Source organism: Actinia tenebrosa, unplaced genomic scaffold, assembly GCF_029948245.1.
Source record: "Actinia tenebrosa isolate PJP-AT-01 unplaced genomic scaffold, QUT_ActTen_1.0 PGA_scaffold4__44_contigs__length_22323623, whole genome shotgun sequence".
NCBI lineage: Eukaryota > Metazoa > Cnidaria > Anthozoa > Actiniaria > Actiniidae > Actinia > Actinia tenebrosa.
Window position 1 is genome coordinate 12,086,171 of NW_028292581.1, and position 21,149 is coordinate 12,107,319.

At 38.6% G+C, this 21,149-nt stretch overlaps 1 protein-coding gene and 1 pseudogene across 1 annotated transcript; one reads left to right on the forward strand and one right to left on the reverse strand.

Annotated features, from left to right (window-relative positions):
• The first annotated feature begins 7,342 nt into the window (after nt 1–7,342).
• Nucleotides 7,343–12,157, forward strand: LOC116293399 (uncharacterized; annotated as a pseudogene).
• Nucleotides 12,158–15,548: 3,391 nt separating this feature from the next.
• LOC116293419 (uncharacterized) lies at nt 15,549–20,589 on the reverse strand. Its single transcript, XM_031700842.2, has 2 exons — nt 19,570–20,589; nt 15,549–18,462 (listed from the first exon to the last, which is right to left on the reverse strand). Exons 1-2 carry the CDS (start codon nt 20,546–20,548, stop codon nt 16,994–16,996), a joined length of 2,448 nt encoding a protein of 815 aa, XP_031556702.2. The 5' UTR covers nt 20,549–20,589; the 3' UTR covers nt 15,549–16,993.
• Nucleotides 20,590–21,149: the final 560 nt, after the last annotated feature.

Genomic DNA, 21,149 nt, shown 5'->3' on the forward strand with positions numbered 1-21,149 from the left:
AACCAAGTTTGCTAAGGAGTCCGCCATGAACTGCTGTGAGTCTAAGAACTTCAGCTTGCCTACAGTTACGGACATGTACCTTTCTTTGTTGTTGGGTATGCACTTTACTTCGGAGCCGTCTGTTCCTTGTAAAAGTAAGTGACTGTCGTAACCCCTTAAATTGTGAAAGAATACGGGTATTTCCATTTCTGGGTCTACTTTGAAGTTTATATTACATTTCCAATGAGCCGCTCCTCTGTATTTACCCGTGATGTGGCAGTGATCTCTAACCTTATCCACATAGAAATCCTCAACAAATGCTTTGTGGCAGTGAATGCAGTGCGTGGAGGGCTTTCCCGGCTTCTCACCTTTCTTAGCATACTTCCCGCATTTAAAATGAGCTTCTCCTAGATACTTTCCATCTTCGTCCCACGCTTTCTTGGCTCGTCTTCCAAACTGGAGAAGCGTATGTTGGCAAATGTGGCATTTCTTTGCCTTGGTAAAAGCCTCCTGGTTCTCTTTGGTAAATACCATCTTCTTTGGGTGTCTTAATTGTTCTCTTATCTCTTCCTCCTCTTCTCGCAATGCTTCTAGAAACTCATTAGCTGCGTTCTTACCTCGGTAAATTACAGGAGGGTCGGCCTTACCGTCTGATCTGACTACTATGTAACCAAAGGAGCAGATCTCGTGTAATCCCACCTTATTCGTGGCACCACTTTTCTGCTATTCCTTAGTTATCAACGCTTCAAAGTCTGCATATATCACGTAAGGCACCTGCATCTGCTTTTGATGGTCTGAGTAGGATAGGTTCTTATCTGTGGGCATCTGGATCCGTTGCGCCACTTCTTCGACTCCGCGACATATTTCGTCGTGATCCTTTAGAGCTTTAACGCTGGTAAACGATAATAAGCAGCAATCGCAGAAGTATTTCTTACCTTTGTGCTTGGTGTGTCTGTAAAACAGTCTGCTAATATGTTTAACCCACGAATAATGTCCGCCGTGGTAGAAGAGGTGTATTCGTTCTCCTTTACTCTTTGACAGCGCTAGTGGCACTATCGTTTGGTCTCTGACTCCGTAAACGTTAATTGCTAAATCGTTTATTTCCTCAAATATGGGGATGTCTATCAACTGCATGGGAAATTCCACACCATCCCACTCTAAATCGTCTGTGGGATACTTACTTGTCCTACAGGGATCCTTATCTACTGGATACAGTGCGGATCGTATTGCCCACATAAAGCAGCGGTTGTCGTCATTCTTTACGTTGACTATGGCTTTTTTCCTTTCTACCCAAGTTGGTAGGGGCACGTAACTTCCTCCTCGTATTGGTACGTACCTTGCCATGCTAACCTCCATACCTTCTACCTCCTCCACTGTCCAACCTGATCCTTCTTTCGTGTAGTTAGACAACGACTCCATTATTGCTTCTAAGGCTTCGCTGAGTGACTTATCCAGATTGGTGGACTCTAATATCACTAACGACTTTGATCGCAGCATTGCTGTCGTCGTTGCCTCATCTTTTGATAGACTCACTTCTACCATTATACTCGCTTTCAGGGCTCCTAATTCTTCTATACCTTTTCGAAGCGTTCTCTTGACCTTCCTTTCTGACTGACGCCAAAACTGTCTAACGTCAATCTCACCGTTACCGGGTATTGACACCGTTTCGAAATTGCTTTGGGATTCCATCTATATAATAGGAAATATCTTATACCTAATTCCAGACCCTTTTCAGATCGTCGTAGTCATACTCACAATCCTGACAATGCCAAAACAATTTAACCTTAGTCTCAAACTTCTTACCACATCCACAATCATAGCTGCTCATACATTTCGTCTTCATCTTTAAATGCTTCTTCAAGTCCACTTCTTTCTTAAAAGTTCTCTTACAATCTTCGCACTCCATATATAGACTAACATATTTTACATAGACGCGGGATGCGGGTAATCGCGGTACGAATCGAGGGGGGTACTTTAGACGGGTAATCCTCCGGTGGTCGTTGCGCTGGAACCCCCATCCCCTATACTACTGAAACTTTAATGTACAAAACGAGGCGAGCTTGCTGCGTCAAGGTACAACATGCGGTACTTCTTGAATGCACAAGCACACGGTGCAGCTTTTACGCGCAACCGAGTTTTCAAGGGATGTCATACGTAGCAACGTCTGTACCAAATATCGAGCTGAGAATCATAGTCGAGGGCAAACTAATAGACATCGTATTTTATAGCTAAAAATAGCGCGGCTAAAACATTACGCCAAGTTACTACCAATGTCTCAGTACAGACGCCGTCTAAACGTTGACAATTTCGTGCACAGCAATACAGAGGTGTCTAACTTACTTTTGTAGTTTTGTACAGTTGTGCGACTAAGCCCCCGCACTCTTGCGACTCCATGTAGCCAGGGTTCCACTCATCTATGTTCGTTTTTTACGCCAAGTTACTACCAATGTCTCAGTGCAGACGCCGTCTAAATTCCAAGGTTTACAATTTCGTGCACAGCAATACAGAGGTGTCTAAAGTACTTTTGTAGCGCAGTTGGTATAATTCTGCGCAACAGTTGTACGACTAAGCTCCCGCACTCTTGCTACTCTACGATGTAGCCAGGGTTCCACTTACCTATGTTCGTTTGTTTTGGGGCCAAACTTTAGCTAACTGACTCAATAACCTGTTTGTTAGATGGGAGCTGAAACTGACTCCAACATTCGCTTAAAAGTAGTCAAGTTCGCAGAAATATGAAACAGTTTCCCACATAAAAAAATGAAAATAAAATAGAATTTGAGTACAAGTGACAAATGCTCAGGTATTTTTTCAGGGAAGGATTTTATTTTCATAGTTTTTGTCTATATTATTTTCATACCAAGATATTTTGTACTAAACTTTATATTGAATTAAAGATTTTTTAAAAGACGTCGTGTACCACTTGTCTAGTAGTTTGCTTGGTTTGTCGCGTGATCGTGCATTTTCGGCAATACAAGGATTTTATACTTTTCACAAAAACATAGTCATCATATAAATATCGTCATCAAGTTATTCGTAATCCTTCATGTAAAACGATATTGGTTCTCGGCTTGAGGTATCTTTAGGGGGCCGTTGTCGCTTTCTGCGCATGGCCATATGTGGTTTTATTTTCAAACGCATGAAGTCGTCGAACCTGATCGAGGCATGCAAATACAGTCTTTCCGCTTTATATTATGCAAGTATAGTGACAGAAAACAAGATTTCACAAGAAAAGAAGAGAAAAGAAAGCATCTTGGATGTCCTACAACTCCCTTGTTCTTGATCCCTTAGTTTCCTTCAAGGTAATTCTCAGAGAAATTATACCCTGGGTCCAAAACTCCACTCTCCTATTATTTCGTTTACGAAAATACTTTGGAACAAAGGAATACAATAGAATAATAGGATTCTTTTATCTAGACCCTAGTGCACGCTTTTTGCATAAATAAGTACGGAAACGCCTTAATGTAAATTCATTCAGTCAAGTTACACCGGCTACCTGGTAAGTTATACCGTTTCTAGATTTGTCGCTTTTTTCTTTAGATAGTAACGTTTTGTATCACAATTATCTCTAGATTTCGAACAAGCAAAAGTAAAACAATATGATGATGTTAAATGATTAGATGATTAAAGTTTTGAATCCACGTAGCCGTGAAATAATTTCGTTTATTTCGAAACACATATGAACTCGCTGTCTTGTGAAGATCTCGATGGCCAAGAATCGAGGACAGTTCAGCGGATGTATACGCGGGCGCATAACTTCTAGTCTCTAGTCTCTAATTAAAGAGGGTGGTATCTTGACTAATTAGTGCGAAAGCGCTAGAACGACTAGACACTTAAATAAAGTGATTCTTTTTATTATTATTATTTTTCATGTTTAATTTTTTGACTGCAAAAATAATATTCCTTGTGATTGCTTTGGCAGCATAGCTCAATGATGGGGATTCAATACTTAATTTATCCTTGAATTTTGAAGAAAACATTGGTACATCCGACATGATTGCAGAATTTATTACACTTAAAAAATGTCAGGGAATTTTACTCTTTTATTTCCTACTGGTTGGGGAAAAAATCTTAAAACTGCCTAAATTCAAAAAATAGCCACACAGAGCGAAAGAAGTGCTATTTCTCAATGATCGGGTAAAATTTCGAGGCTTTATTTCACGTTTCAATGATTTTATTGAAATTTTGAAGAATCCCCATACATTTCTTTAAAACAGGGTTCGTGCTACTCCTTGAAATCCTTGAAAAGTCCTTGAATTGAAAACACGTTTTTAAGGGCGCTTGAAAAGCCCTTGAGAATAGGGGAAAACGCCAAAACTCCTGGAATACTCCTTGAATTTATGCAAACTTAATGTTATTTCTAACTTACCTTTTAAAATAAATAACGATTAAAATTGATTGAAGAGTTTCTAGTTGCTTGTTTACTGGTTGGTTGCATGTCATGCGTGTTTTTTATCTAATCTAGTGGCCCCGGCTGAATTAGCTGCACTTTAGCATTGAATCAATGTTTAAAACCACGTTCTAATGCAAAAAACTTTGTCCTTGAAAATCGAATTTTTGTGTTTGAAAAGTGCTTAAAGTCCTTGAATTTTGTAACGAGAATGTAGCACGAACCCTGTTATAACATGACACCACAAAAACCAAGCTTGGGTTACCTGTGGTATATTCAATAAAATGATCTATGCTAGAGGGGACACTGATGAAAAACGCACTGCGCATGCGTTGGGAGAAAAAACAAAATGGCGGACAATAACAATTGATCACATGTAAAGGTAGGTTTTATTTTAACCGACAGGGCTATTTTTAAAATATTCGTTTTGGAATTTTACACATATTTTTGGATTTCTTTACATAGGATCCGACCATGTGATTATCTGCAAATTAGCCATGCTGGATGTCGACGTCGGGCCTCGAGTTTGCGGCATTTTCAAAGATTATTTTTGCTTTGTATAAACAAAAGTTTTTTTGTATAAATCAGCAGTGTATCACTATCGAAATTATCTTGCTATTGCGAAAAGGACAACCTTAAGTTTTCAGCATTTTTCTTAAGTTTTGCGATTTTGTAAAACAATCAAAACACCGGCATCAAAAACATAAGTTGCCCTTAGTTACGCTATGCCATCTCCGAGCGTGCGCAGTGCGTTTATCACCAGTGTCGCTAGAGGGTAGAGGCGAAGGTGACGTCATTTTCGGGATGTCGTTTTGAGTCTCGCGAAATAGCCTCTACCATGCTAGAGCCAGTCTTTCACGGTAACACAAAGCAAGATGGCTGCCTGAAAAACATGGTAAGAAATCAAGGGAAATGGACGACTTTTGGAACATTTCAGAACCCAAACATGCTGGCCAAAATATCAAGTGATACTTGCTTAAAGTACATGAACTTTAATAAGGTTTTGCAGACCGAGTTTAATGCTTTTTTCTATCTAAACTGTATGGTGGTGATCTATCGAGCTCTGAAGCTGGACGTACCGCAGACGCTGTCCTTCTTTTAACAGACAGTATACTTTTTGGAAAATATATTAGATGACCTCCAATATTCAAGAGCATTAACAGATCATTATAAGACTTCAAAGTTGTCTTTTTTGGAGGAGTTTTGCCGACGGAATGGTTATCGCTTTGAGCAGCATAAACTTTACAACACGATGCGGAAATCATGTTGATACGCATTCCTAGACGTGCAGACCAAGGGAAAACTTCTTCAGATGCAAGTAAACTTATATTTTGTTATTTTTCCCACACATTTCTTTATAGCGCTGCCATATTGAATCTTGTAGAGAGTCGGTTACGACGCATGCTTGGCGGCCATACTTTCCTCGATTCTTGGCCAAGTTATCTTGCATAATCACAAGGAGCCCAATTAAGATTAAAGTGAATGGTGAAAATAAAATCGGAAAAATTAAATAACTAATATTTTTAAAAATTCCAGATGAAGATAATGTCCTCCGTTATGGGAAAGAGTTAAAAAATCAATAAAAAATGCAATAGAACATTTCACTCATAGAAATCTTGTAGGAAGAGCCAAAAGAGTTTTAAATAATTGAATCCCCCATCGTAGGGATCATTTTGATCAAGTTTTTTGTGGAGTTCGAGGTTTAAAAGACGATGAAATCGTGGTTTAAAGTGAGTTGTTTGTTCAAATATGGCGACTGAAGTTTCCTCCCTTGTCGACCGGCTCAAGCCTACGCGACTGGACCGAAAGAAATATGGGTAAAATTCACTGAAGCGGTTAAATATTCGTTCTGAATTAATTGTTCCCGCTAGTAGTAAAGATAATAATGGCGAGAAACAATTCAATCCGTCAAATGCATGTCTTCTGCTTTAGGGAAAGAAAAATAAAGTAGTTATGATTCAGTTCACAATTCCGAAAATATGAAGGCATTAAAAAAACGTCTTCTTCAACACTTCCTTCACTGCTGTAAACCAGGCATAACTAGTCAGATAAAACTATGGAGTCAACTCGGCTTCAATGATTACTACCCAGAGTTCCTTTCGGTCCAGTCGCGTAGGCTTGAGTTGGTCGACAACAACGTTTTTGAATTGACTGTATACATAAGATCAACATCAGATACCATAAGGAAATTATATAGGAAAACAAAGGCGCGCGAGAAAAAAATTTTATAGTGCGTTTTTCATTGATTTTTTTGCTCTTTCGCATTACAGAGGACATTATCTTGATCTCCAATTTAAAAAATAATTAATTATTTAATTTTTCCGATTTTATTTTCACCATTCACTTTAATCTAAATTGGGCTCCCTGTGGCATAATAAACATTTTAATTTTAATTTTAAAAATTGACACACTTTGATAAACTTATATATGCTGTTACCTAATTCGATACAGGCCAATCCTACATAATGTAGCAAAAATTAATCTCATTTATTTTTTCTATATTTTTTATTATCATTATTTCGACTTATTAATATATTATTTATTAATAGTTGAGAGCCATTGGACCATCAGTAATATAACTTTCATTGCTCCACTGTCGCGAAATAAGACAGTTACCATACTAGAGAAATTTTGCCTTACATTTCACTCTTTAAATACGCTGTTTACTATTACCACGGTGTACCAATGAGAGAATATAAAGGTACCGACCAATTTCTTTGATTGGCAGCAGTGTATTGTGCAATTTCCCTGTCCTGACTGTTGTCTTGATCATCGCGTAGCAATGAAAAGAGTGGTAAAAAACTGATGCTGTCGCTCAGAGAAGCTGGCACAGCTGAAGCACAGCTTTCAACTTTGAACTGCGCTGCGTGGGGAAAAGAATATTGAAATTTTAAATTTGATGATTAATATAAATAAATGGACTGAAGTGACTAGTTTTCTCTCTTTTTCCAGTTCGTATATCGATCTTGGTGTGGATTTTGAGTGACTTTCAGATTTGGATACTGACTCTTCGCTGGTCTTTGAGGTGTATTCGAGGGGAACCCCTTTCAAGCTCAGTAAGACATGAAGTCAACATTGGTGAGACATAAGTGAAGTACTCAATGCAAATTCATGATTTGACCTTGTCACAAACGAGACAAAAAGCATGAAAACTAAGGCATGGAGTCAAACAAACTTCCAAAGTATATTCAAGAGGTTGGCGATCAAAGTTAGCTCAAACATGTTAGAATAATTACAAGCTTTCTAATCTTTCTTAATCAGTATTACAGACACTATTCAGAGCCTATTGTGTAAATCCCCAGATGTATAAACGCTTAGGAAGGCTGCAAGACGCAATAAACAGAACGATGGGTGACACCACAAGTAGCAACAACATTAGTAGAAAGGAAGAGATGATGTTTCTCGCTTGGTTTGCAGCTGCTTCTGCAACATATTTGGACCTTGGACATACTGCAGAACAAGTGATCCGTTTGTACAGAGATTGCTTTGGAGTTGCTATGGAACACAGAGATTTGAACCTCCTCTCTTTTTGCACTTTTGCTTTGATTAAACCCATGATGGATGATAACATGGCTGAGATGGATGCGTACATAACGTTAGGGAATGTCAACTTGCAGGAAGAAGAATATGATGATGTTATATTATTCAGTAAAAAATGTCTTGCCATCGCACAAGAATTTGGTGATAAAGTGGCTGAGATGAATGCGTGCGTGTTGTTAGGTAATGCCCACTGGAAGAAAGAAGAATATGATGATGTTATATTTTACAGTGAAAAATGTCTTGCCATCGCACAAGAATCTGGTGATAAAGTGAGTGAGATGACTGTGTACTTGGGGTTAGGGAATGTCTACTTGAAGAAACGATTATATGATTATTCTATATTGTACAGCAAAAAATGTCTTGCCATCAAACAGGACTCAGAATCTAGTGATGAAGTGACTGATATGACTGCGTACATGACGATAGCGAATGCCCATTTTTACAAAGGAGAGTGTGATCTTGCCATATTATACAGTAAAAAATGTCTTGCCATCGCACAAGAATCTGGTCATAAAGAGGCTGAGATGAATGCGTACGAGGTTTTAGTGGATGCCTACTGGAAGAAAGAAGAATATGATGATGCTATATTATACAGTAACAAATATCTTGCCATCGCACATGAATCTGGTCATAAAGAAGCTGAGATGGATGCGTACATAACGATTGCGAATGCCTACTGGAAGAAAGAAGAATATGATAATGCTATATCATACAGTAAAAAATGTCTTGCCATCGCACAAGAATCTGGTCATAAAGAGGCTGAGATAAATGCGTACATAACGATTGCGAATGCCTACTGGAAGAAAGAAGAATATGATAATGCTATATCATACAGTAAAAAATGTCTTGCCATCGCACAAGAATCTGGTCATAAAGAGGCTGAGATGAATGCGTACATAACGATTGCGAATGCCTACTGGAAGAAAGAAGAATATGATAATGCTATATCATACAGTAAAAAATGTCTTGCCATCGCACAAGAATCTGGTCATAAAGAGGCTGAGATGAATGCTTACATAACGTTAGGCAATGCCCACTTTCACAAAGAAGAATATGGTGATGCTATATCATACAGTAAAAAATGTCTTGCCATCGCACAAGAATCTGGTCATAAAGAGGCTGAGATGAATGCTTACATAACGTTAGGTAATGCCCACTTGCAGAAAGAAGAATATGATGATGCTATATTATACAGTGAAAAATGTCTTGCCATCGCACAAGAATCTGGTGATAAAGTGAGTGAGATGAATGTGTACTTGACGTTAGCGAAAGCTCACTTCAAGAAAGAAGAATATGAAGATGTTATACTATACAGTAAAAAATGTCTTGTCATCGCACAAGAATTTGGTGATAAAGTGAGTGAGATGAATGTGTACTTGACGTTAGCGAAAGCTCACTTCAAGAAAGAAGAATATGATGATGCTATATTATACAGTAAAAAATGTCTTGTCATCGCACAAGAATTTGGTGATAAAGTGAGTGAGATGAATGTGTACTTGACGTTAGCGAAAGCTCACTTCAAGAAAGAAGAATATGAAGATGTTATACTATACAGTAAAAAATGTCTTGTCATCGCACAAGAATTTGGTGATAAAGTGGCTGAGATGAATGCGTACATGACGTTAGGTAATGTCTATTTGAAGAAAGGAGAATATGATGATGCTATATTATACAGTGAAAAATGTCTTGCCATCGCACAAGAATCTGGTCATAAAGCGGCTGAGATGATTGCGTACAAAGTGTTAGGGGAAGTTAACATGAATAAAGGAGAACATGAAGATGCTATATTATACAGTAAAAAATGTCTTGCCATCGCAAAAGAATCTGGTGATAAAGCGGCTGAGATGATTGCGTACAAAGTGTTAGGGGAAGTTAACATGAATAAAGGAGAACCTGATGATGTTTATTCATGGATAACAAAAGGCATGACAGTAGCTAGGGCTCTAGAAGATAATGTTAGCGTCAGCATATTTAGTTTACATCTTCATATGATTCTTGATGCAGTTGGTATAACCGAAGGATATGAAGATATATCAATGATAGATCTTAATCATGTCCTAGAATGTAGGGAAAATCAAAGCTTGCTCCATTTTTCTAAAAGCTACAGAAACTATAAAAATTATAGAGAACAACATGATTACAAACAAGCCATTTCATGTCTCGAAGACGCTGAGATGGCTTTAGCAGCAGCACACGTACCTTATGGCAGCGTTCAATTTCATCCACTATCATGTACATGTAAGAACGATATCTCTGAGATGTATGCCTTACTCGGACAATGTAATAAAGCTATACAGTATCAAAGGGAAGCAGTAGATGTCGCACTCAAAGCGGGCGAAAAGTTCGAACAGGCAATCTCCTATTTTAAATTAGGAAACGTCTATTATAAATTTGAGCAAATTGAGAATGCTGAGAAGTCATTCAAAGAATCGCTTAAGTGCTATGAATTGATATTTGATGGTCTTAAGCAAAACGATCGATTCAAAATAGCTTTTGTTGATAAATACAAAACAACTTACAAGATGCTTCTGAAGGTTCTTATCGAAACAAATAAGTACGAAGAAGCTCTGGTTTTGTCTGACCATTGTCGTGCAAAAGCCCTGAAAGATCTCCTTGTTTCAAGCTATGGAATGGAGAAAGAACAAATTCCTAAAGAGGGTTTACCGTACGCTGATATTCAGTCTCTTGTCTCCAGAAGTAACTACACTCTACTGTTTTATGCAACGTGTTTTGATGAGTTGTGCACGTTTCTTGTCGAACCAGGAAAGGAACTACAATTTACAGTCCAACATTTCCAATACTGTGACAGATGCTTAGAGGAGGTTGTTGATAAAACATTTGGTGATATGAAAGTGCGTCAAGTAGTCAACTGTGAGGACAGAACATTAGACGCCATAGACGACTCTGAAGAGAACAAGAATCGCAAGGAAGATGAATTAACACGATTGTTGACTCAACAGAAAGAGAAAAGGTTGTCAGAACAATGCCATTCTATTTGTGGATGTAGAGGAAACCCGTCAGAAAACGATGAGAACATCCTGACCAGTGGCCTGGAAATAATGTACCACAAGTTAATACACAATGTCAAGTGTTTAATTAAACAAGACGAAATTGTAATTGTTCCTGAAGGGTCCTTGTACAAAGTACCATTTGCTGCCCTACGGGACCCAGACACGGGACAATATTTGTCAGAGACAAAGCGAATTAGAATGGCTCCTTCGATAGCATCTTTAAAGCTTGTCCAAGAGTTGCCAGTTGAGCATCACTCCAAAAAAAAGGCATTGATTATTGGTGATCCCTTAGTTGGTCGAGTCATGTTCAATGGCGTTGAAACAGAAGAAGAATTTGAACCGCTAGAACATGCCCGAGGAGAGGCGGCAGACCTTGCCCCTATTTTCGGTGAACCTGCATTACTAACAAGAGAAGCTACGAAACCCGCAGTCATAAAGAGGCTACAAGAAGGAGCGTCTGTTGTACACATTGCTGCACACGGTGTGTTGTCAAAGGCTACCATCGTACTTGCTCCATCTCCTGAAGTAAGAAAAAAAAAGATCCCAGATGAAGAAGATTACATGCTGACCATGGCTGATGTACAGCAGGCTCAAGTACGTGCACAGTTAGTTGTGTTAAGCTGTTGTTACAGCGGTCGTGGTGAAATCAAATCTGAAGGAGTAGTTGGCATGTGTCGAGCATTTCTTGCGTCAGGAGCTCGTGCTGTAATAGGTTCCCTATGGGCAATCGATGACGAAGCTACGTCGATGTTTATGGAAACGTTTTACACGTATTTGAAGGATGGCAAGAGCGCAAGTAGAAGCCTACATCTGACGATGAAAGACATGAGAAGAACGCCACAACACAGTGAACCAAAGTATTGGGCTCCTTTCTTTTTGATGGGCGATGATGTGACGATCCAGTTCAAAGATTAGCACAGTAAAGATAAGATTGAAACATCTGACGATGAACGACATGAGAAGAACGTCACAATACAGTGAACCAAAGTATTGGGCTCCTTTCTTTTTGATGGGCGATGATGTGACGATCCAGTTCAAAGATTAGCACGGTAAAGATAAGATTGAAACATCTGACGATGAACGACATGAGAAGAACGTCACAATACAGTGAACCAAAGTATTGGGCTCCTTTCTTTTTGATGGGCGATGATGTGACGATCCAGTTCAAAAATTAGCACAGTAAAGATAAGATTGAAACATCTGACGATGAACGACATGAGAAGAACGTCACAATACAGTGAACCGAAGTATTGGGTTTCTTTTTTGCTCCTTTTTTTTTGTTTTTTTTTTTGATGGGCGATGACGTGACGATCCAGTTGGAAGATTAGCACAGTAAATATGAGTTTGAAATATCTGACGATGAACGACATGAGAAGAACGCCACAATACAGTGAACCAAAGTACTGGGCTCCTTTTTCTTTTTGATGGGCGATGATGTGACGATTCAGTTGGAAGATTAGCACAGTTAAGATGAGATAGAGACATGTGTTGAGGAAATTATCCTCTGGACATTAATTCCATTAACAGTGAGTAAAATCTAACAATTATCTAGTTTAAGTTGACTGCCTACTATAGACTATTTAACTTTCTAAATTGAGCACACGGTGTAAGCGCGCACAAAATCTGCTCAAAACCGCTGAATCAAAATTTATTGAGGATACATGTCTTGAACTTCAAGATAGCAAAATCCTCAAATTTTGCGCGGTACGTAATACTTTTTTAAGCTTATTCGAAATAACTTCTAAAAATATAAATGATATCGATTTCTTTAAATGTCAATTGTTCTAACACCGACTTTGATAGCAAGAGTTAACTCTAAAGATGTGTCATCCCACCTTCATGTAACCAATATTATTGCTACTGTATATTTGAAATATTTAGTGTGATTTAAGTTAGAGCCATATATAGCACCTAGTCTAGGACAGCGACTTTGATAGCAAGAGTTAACTCTGTTGATATACGTCATCCTACCTTCATGTAACCAATATTAGGAAGTAGGGGTGACGAAGTAGTGAGAAAGCTCGCCTCTCAACTTAATCATTGTCACACCTGATTCATTGTCAAGATAATATAAATATCTATTAGGGTTTTATTTACTCTACGATAAATAGAGTACAATCACTAAAAGTGTGCAACACTTTGCACTATTTAGTGGTAAATAGTGCTAATTAAACAATAGAAAACAATAGGATTGGAATAATTTAGCAGTATTTAGTGGTATTTATGTTACACACTAATAGTGTTTGTGCTCTGCCTTTCCAGTGTAAATTTTAGACTTGAATATAGAGTTTCTCAAGCTGTGATTGGTTGAGCGACCGGTGATTCTGAGACAATGAGGTTTTCCAAAGTTGACCACAAGAGAAGTAATACTAAAACGTTTTTTATCCTGAATTTCGACTTTTCTCTGATATTGAAATCTAAAATTATGCTAAAACAATTATTCCCCTCAGGCTCAGCGATTCGGTAAATATTCCACCAAAAATCACAATTGTTGATTATACATTATTTTGAGAGATCACGGAGCTTTGAAATTGTTCTCTACGAACCACTGATATAATTGTTTGGTCTAGTTTTCACTCTTTTGATATTCCTGTTTTGTATAGCAGGTTGAGGCTCTCAATTGTTATAGTTTTACTTTTGGATAATTAACTAATATCATATATCTTCATTCGTTTTGATTATTCTTATATAATAACTATGCTTTGAATTATGGTACGAAAATAAATCACTATAGTATATAGTAATCTATACTCAGTGGTCTTCCTTCCACTCGTATGGATTAAGGTATGGGCATAATGCCTCTGCGCTTGAGGAAAGGATGCTACACCCATAGACAAAAGCCCAACACTTAAAATCCATAACCTCAAACTCCATCCCTTAAACTCCGTCCCTCAAACTCCATCCCTTAAACTGACCGATTCCACGAAAACATCAGAAATGTGATCATTGTTTTCAGCCAGCCCTTGAGCCCGAAATGGTTTCCCGTTCGACTGCACCCAAGGGATGAACCCATCGGATTCTCGCCGGGGAGATGAATGCTTTGCACGATTAGCGGGAGGATGCTAAAAATGAAACAAAACGAGCGATACTTAAGGGAAACGGGGAAAGGGGTACGGGCAATTTAACAAAAGAATTTTGTAATGGCGCATAAACATAAACCCAGTCGAGTGTGATTTAGTTGTGCTATAACTGAGCTTGAAGCTATTGCTTGAATGTAGTTGGTATCTACCTGCGCTCTTAATGGAAATAAGATCAATTATATCGGGTGGGGCCCGAGTGTGGACACCTGCGCGTGAAACCAAACGGAAAGTGAAAAGGACGTTACTGACTAAACCCGATATTTCTTATGAACCGAAAACCGAAACTCGACAAGAAAAACCTGACGGAACAAAAGAATTTCAATGCCACCAAACAGCAGAATACGCACAACCGGACAACAAAGATTTCATGCCCAAAGACTAAAGCCATGGATGAAGCTGTGCCCAGCATAATACCAGCACATAAAATAACAACAGAACGCACAGCACAACTGCGTGTGTACAACAAAAGTCATAAAGAAAGAAAACCAAACTTGTCACGATAAACCAAAAACTGACCCTGAAAAGATTTTAACGAAGCCATCATAAAAACGTGCTCGTGAAATAAACGCATAGATTTTTAACAAAGCCAGCATAACAAAGTGCACGTGAAATCACGCCAAACGCATAGCAAAATACTGCATGCGTAAACACAAAAGTCATGAATAAAGCTAAGCCAATCATATATATGACAAACAAAACATGGCCCAGAAAAGATTTTAACGAAGACAGAACAGCAGAAAGATGGCCAAGGAACCGAAAGAGGGCGTGAGAAATAAGTATGAACGAAGTAAAACCATGGAGTGCACAATAAAACAAAACCAAAAAGCATGTATTCACAAAAAGCCATAAAAAAAGCTGAGACAAATTTCATGACTAAACAAAAACTGGCTAATATTTTGGACGAACAGCCAGAAGTGAGGCAGAGTGCACAATAAAACAAAACTAAAAAGCATTGACAAAAAGCCATGAATAACGCTGAGCCAAATAGTACATGACTAAACAAAACTGGCAAATATTTGGCAACCAAAATATAATTAGGTTGTGACCAACAAAACTAGAAAACACGGAGAAAACATTGCTATTAGAACTACAAAACGTACAAACCAAGGGAAATTTTCTGCCGCCGTAAATACAGTTGAGCTAAAACTTGATAAAACAGCTAATCCTGCCACGAACATTAAAACAACTCGGCAAGTATCGAAAACCCCGACCAATATAGTAAAACGGGAATAATACCACAAATTCTCCTTGTACTGGTGGTGGTGGTCTTGGTTTGCGTAGTTCCTGGCAAACAATTGGATTCACTGAAACATCGGGGAGTACGGGTACTTTTACTTCTGGATTGTGCTCAGCCATGTTAAAATCAAGCTACCAATGAGGAACGTATGTCGCACAGAACGTGGTTTGCTTACTGTTTATATAATCGTGTGGCGAAAGACCGCTGAACATAGGTTTACAGTGACTACGCGTTGCGACCGACACCCGTGATCTTCATATCAGGCAACTGATAGTTTCCTCAATTAACAGAAAAAGGAGGCTCCGGTTTCAACATTTATGTGTAATACCAATTTATTTTTGTACTACATATTATAATTCAACTGGAGGAGTCAATTATATACTAGTCTCCCCTGTAGCCATTGTTAATAGGGACCTTAAGCTGCAGGACGGCAACGTGGACGACAACGTCGGCGAAATTGAGGCGCTTCAACCTTCTATTGTATTATTATTTCGTGTTTACCTAGTATTTTACTCAATAAGCACCCCCGTTTTGGAGTGAAATGACGTCTTTTGGAAGCGCTTTACTGATAACGAAAATCAGCAAAGATAAGCTTTTAGAGTAGCTGTTCTCTGTAGTACGTAAAAATAGGACATTTCACGTCTTACTTTCAGCATAAGACGGCAATGATGCATAGTATTTTGTACATTCCACCGATTATCTATTGAATAGCGCAATTAGTGCTATTGTATGGTTGCCGTCGTCGTCGTCGTTGCCGTCCTGCAGCTTAAGGTCCCTAATGTCGTCACGCAACGCGTCACGCAATGCGTGACGACACTAAGAACGGTTGCAGGGGATACTAACTGTATATGCACCCATGAAAATAAGTGATGAATTGGTATTTGCGCAATATCAATGAATAAATTATCATTGTCAGTACCGTACCCTGTCCTTAGTGGCGTGATTTTTCAAGGTTTCGTAGCGAAAATGTCTGTTATATCTTTTGAAATATTAAAAAACAATTCTATAATTTCTTTAAACCGCAAACTGATCTGCTTCCGTACAGTCATTATCAACCTTACGCTAACACTGATACGATGCCACGAGCTTCATTTTCTGAGAATTTCTTTCATCACAGGACGTGCTTGCATATTAGCAATTTCGAGGTTGAGGGGAAAACTGGATCGAGTTGGCATCGCACTGCATTTTGGGGCTGTTTCAGAGGACGAAATAGCTGCCATCTTGGAAATATATACCCCTAAAACAGCCGCATCATACACTGAATGCCAACTCTTTCCAGTTTTTTCCTCGACCTCGGAATAGACTAGTTTCGAATTCCAAATTACCGCTGTGTTGCTTGATTACGGACTCATTTGCACAGGGTTAGCCTCGTATCAGTGTTTAAATATTCACAAATACCAACGGTAAAGTAAAGAATGCACAACTTCAACAATACAAGCATTTTGAAACTCGACGGACCTTGACTGTAACACGTGAATATTTTGCGCAAACTCGAGGCTAACCCTGTGCAAATGAGTCTGTAATCAAGAAACACAGCGGTAATTTGGAATTCGAAACTAGCCTATTGCCAAAAAAAAACTTCATATTTTTCAAATACCCTGAAAAAATTACTCGCAGATCGAATTAGAATTTAGCTTGTTAGAATTTGAGGAGGAAGGAAAACTAGATTCCCAGAAACACCCTCGAATCAAGGGCGAGACAACAAACTGGTAAGGCAAGTGCACTACCGCTATAAGACCTTCCTTGATTCCTTGCACATTTAGAAGTGTCCCACACCGAATGGTCGTTCTAGATTTTCCAGTAATTGTGGAGTCACAGTATGAACATTAACGAGGGAGAACCCGGGAAGAAGAATCACAAACACTGTAAGATTATCAAGTGATCCTGCCAAGATAGCGCTTTTTACCAATCTCCTGGCCAAATACTGGGCCAATAGCTTCTCCTTGTCCTTTTGGGTCAGTGAAAAATCAGCCTTTAATACTTTGTGGAGCTTATTCAGTCCTTTCTGATGAGGTAAAGAGTGTCTACGCCGGGGTTTCGTTGTGTAAGATGAAGCTGTGCTCTCGGATTCTATATTTTCATCAAATCTATCTTCTTGATTTTCGTTCATCGCTTCTTGGGCCTTGTCGCCATGAGAACCATTTCCTTGGTAACTAAGGCACGTGTCACTCATACGCCTCTTTCCCAGATTATTTTTCCACCAAGGTATCTTCAAAGACATACGTATTCTATGAGGATCTTTCTTCTCCTCATTGACATTAACAAAAAGGAGAAAATTAACAGTGCTCTGGCGGCCGTTTTTAGCGGTCTTGGGAGGTAAGAATTGATTATAGTACGTATGACGACCTTTGAGCCTCTCGTAGATCTCGTCATGCTCGTTATCAAGTCTTCCTTCATCAGTAAGACAAGGGATTCTGTCTCCATAAGTCAGCACATCTCGTAAGTCTTGTTTAATCTTTCTGAAGAATCCGAACACAAGGTTCGTAGTCTCTTCGTATGAAAACATTTTCCATAGTCCACTCGAAGCCAACACAATAATTTGATCATTTGGTAACAGTTCTACGGACCTGAATTTAGGGTCATTAATGACGCAGTTGTGAAGATCCATATCGCCTATGTTCCCAAGTCCTCTTGTGGTCCCTAGGGTCCCATTAATCAGGGCACATTTTTCCGTCTTCACGATGAACCCCTTAGATTTTCGTACTCTATCTCTTTCTTTCTTGTTGTAGAGATCATGTTGCCTAGTGAGTATTTTGACCATTGCTTTATCACGTATAAGGAACGCTCCGACGTTTCCCGCGTTTGCGAGGCAGCACACGTCTTCTGTCAAAACACAAGTCAGAGCAGAGCAACCGCTCCATCGACTTCTCGAGGACTCTTCATCTTCGGTCGTCCTCACAAGCATCTTCTGGAAATCAAAATACGCTTCTCTGAACGCAGAAGCAACTTTCTCCTTCGATGAGTCCAGTCTTACATGTTCGTCTCTCAAAATATCTCTCAATTTTTCCCGAAGGAAAACGTGTAGATGCCTTGCACACTTTTGAGCTGTAGTGTTTCCAGAGTAACCATCATATATACCCATGAAACAACTGGGTCTGTCCTCAAGGAAGTGATTTTGGTAGGTGTGAGCGTCTTCCATGTTTTTCCAATTAGAATTGCTTTCTTCACACAATCCAATGGCTGTGCTGCAAGACAGTTCCATCCCTTGGAAATTATTGATTTTGGGATCTGAAAGACGAAACAGACCGCGTCAGTCAGTGAAATGCGCATTCCGACATTTGACACAGGCTATCCTGTTCCAATCAAAAAGCAGCAGGCGAACATGAAGTAGAGTGCGTACCATATATCCGTGAAAAACTTTGTAAGAAATTGCACAAATTTCCACAAATTAGTAAGTTCAGTAGACCTCAGTAGACCGTTGAGACTTACAAAATTTTCACTATTTCATACAATCTTGTTAGTTGACTTTTTCACGGATATATGGTATGCAATCTAACATGCTAACCAAACAGTGTTTAACAATACTAAGAGAAACTAAAGTCGACTCCAGTTTTCCTGCTACTCAATCTATATTTCAAATTGCTAAGTTTTGGTATAGTCTTTATATCTTTTTCGTTTGTTTGTTTTTGATCGCTTTTTTTCCAATTTATTTGCCTCAACAGATTTTGTCTCAGTGAGCGATTCTGGCTTTTGATATATGATTGCTTCTTAGAAATAAAAACAACAACAACAACAAACGATATGGTAAAAATGCCTGCTAAAGTAAAGAAGGAAACGCTTTTAGCCTCACACTTGAATAAAAAACTCGCGGCATCTTACAATCTTATAAAGTTAATAAAACCGTTCCCATGTAAACACAGCTATTGAAAATAATAAGTTCAAACCGATCAATACATGTTAAAAATACTTGGTCAAACTTTAAATGATAAGGCAAGTAACAAAAAGTAGATATTTAAGAACAAGCCATAATGATAATAAATTCGCAAGCAAGAATGTGGTAGAGAAAATATGATAATAAAGCGAAGCAGTAGCTTTGACGATGACTTTACTGCGCGATTGTATTTCCAGCTCTGTTCTTACTAGTATCAAGCAAAGGTCAAGAACGTAAGGCAAACATTTGTCGTACAAAGTTTCAATGAGGTTTATCAATGATAAACTGACCTTTGATGTAATATTCAAGAACGAAATATTCGGATCATTAAAAATACCAAGTTTACCGTGTCCATCAAAAAAACCATCCATTAACCATTGATAAAATGCGTTAATAAGATTTGTAAATTATAACCCTGACACTAATTGTTTAACATGTTAATTAAACTGTGTTATTAACTTTACCTAGGGTTGTTTCGAGTACACGATATGCATTCCCAGTTCCTTCCAACTCGGATCTTAAAATCTCAAAAGCTGTGTTAATCTTCTGCAGATTTCTATCAGCAAATTCCTTCCCGCTTGAGTCGAGCAGTCTTTTAATTATCAACTTTCTTCTTTTAATTAAAGTCTTTAGACAATGAGGTCTGTAGTTGATTGCGAACTTCAAAGTGTGTAAAGCCCCGTGAAAATCTCGGTGACTTCGAACATGGCAAATATTGACTTGAAGAGCACATTTTGGACAGGGAATGAAGATATTTGGTAATGCCAATGGAACTAATGTGTCTTCTACGACACTTCGAACGCTCACGACTTTTGTTTTTGAGCTCTCGTTTTCGTATTCCTCAGCTACGTCTAGATCTTCTATTTCTTCGGTATCTTTTCCTTCCTCGTCTTCTTGTTCTTTTTCAACCTCTTCATCTTCTGCTTTGTCTTCTTCTTGGTCGTTATTCTTGTAATCCTTATCGTCTTCACCGTCTTTCTTGTCTTCCATTAGTTTTGGTTGAGAATTGATCTGATTGACTGTCACCGTGGCAAACTCACCGTCCGTGTCGACCATTTTATCTTTGTCATGACCGCCACTAATATGAACCGTCAAATCTCGATTTAAGGCTTTTTTTGTATGCGAAGAGTCTCCTTGGGACCCCGGGAATCCTGGTGCTAGCTTGTACTTTCGAGGCACATTCATCTTGATCAGCACGAAATCGTCGTCGTCTGAGACCTCGGACTTCCCGCTAAAATGTGACCCCTGGGTCTCGCTGGTCGTTGTTATACTCATTGCGATTTGCATTGAAAGTAATTTAGAGAGGTCTGTAGTCCATTTAAAAATCAAACACCAGTCACAACACTCTTGCTTCAAACAAACGCAGTTAATGAGCTGTTTGCCTTTTAATTGCTGAAAATGCCACGTTACCATGGAAACCTTACTGAGCATTCTTATACGCATTATAATTACGAATAATTACGACTTCTCTCCTAATTGTGTATTTGAAAGTTCAAAAAAAAAAAAATACTCATCTCAGACTTATTGTTTCTAATTTTTAATCTCATTTCGGTATATTTGGTATACGATTTTTACCTTTTTCTTTTTCCGTGCGCTGCAGTCTTACAGTGAGAAGGGGATACTTCACAGTAACGCACTGATACCATTCTAGCAACACGTACATGATAAACCGATATCGTTCACAGTCGTGTTGATATGATAGCCCAATGTGGCTAACAAACTTGTGACCTTTATTTTATGATTGAATTGGAGTTAAAAAGTTGATTTTGGTGGAGGGAGGAAAACCAGTTTATTCATGTTCAATGCATAGTTCATCGCACAGTTATTAAAGTTACGTCATAGTCATTAACATATTGGAAATATAAACCTTCGTATCTTAAAGACCCAACATTCAAATGACGAATTATTTTCACAATCAAATGTTCACTATTTAAAGAATCAATTCTGAAAATATTGTGTAAAGGCTTATAAGCACTTTAAAACACGGGCTCTTTGAATCCATTATGGAATAGGATTTTATATCGATTTTTGAGGAGGGGGGACC

Coding starts and splice junctions, on each gene's coding strand:
- LOC116293419 (XM_031700842.2), bottom strand. CDS start 20,548: ATGCGTATAAGAATGCTCAGTAAGGTTTCCATGGTAACGTGGCATTTT. Junction 18,463..19,569: donor TGTACTCGAAACAACCCTAG/GTAAAGTTAATA, acceptor TTCGTCTTTCAG/ATCCCAAAATCAATAATTTC.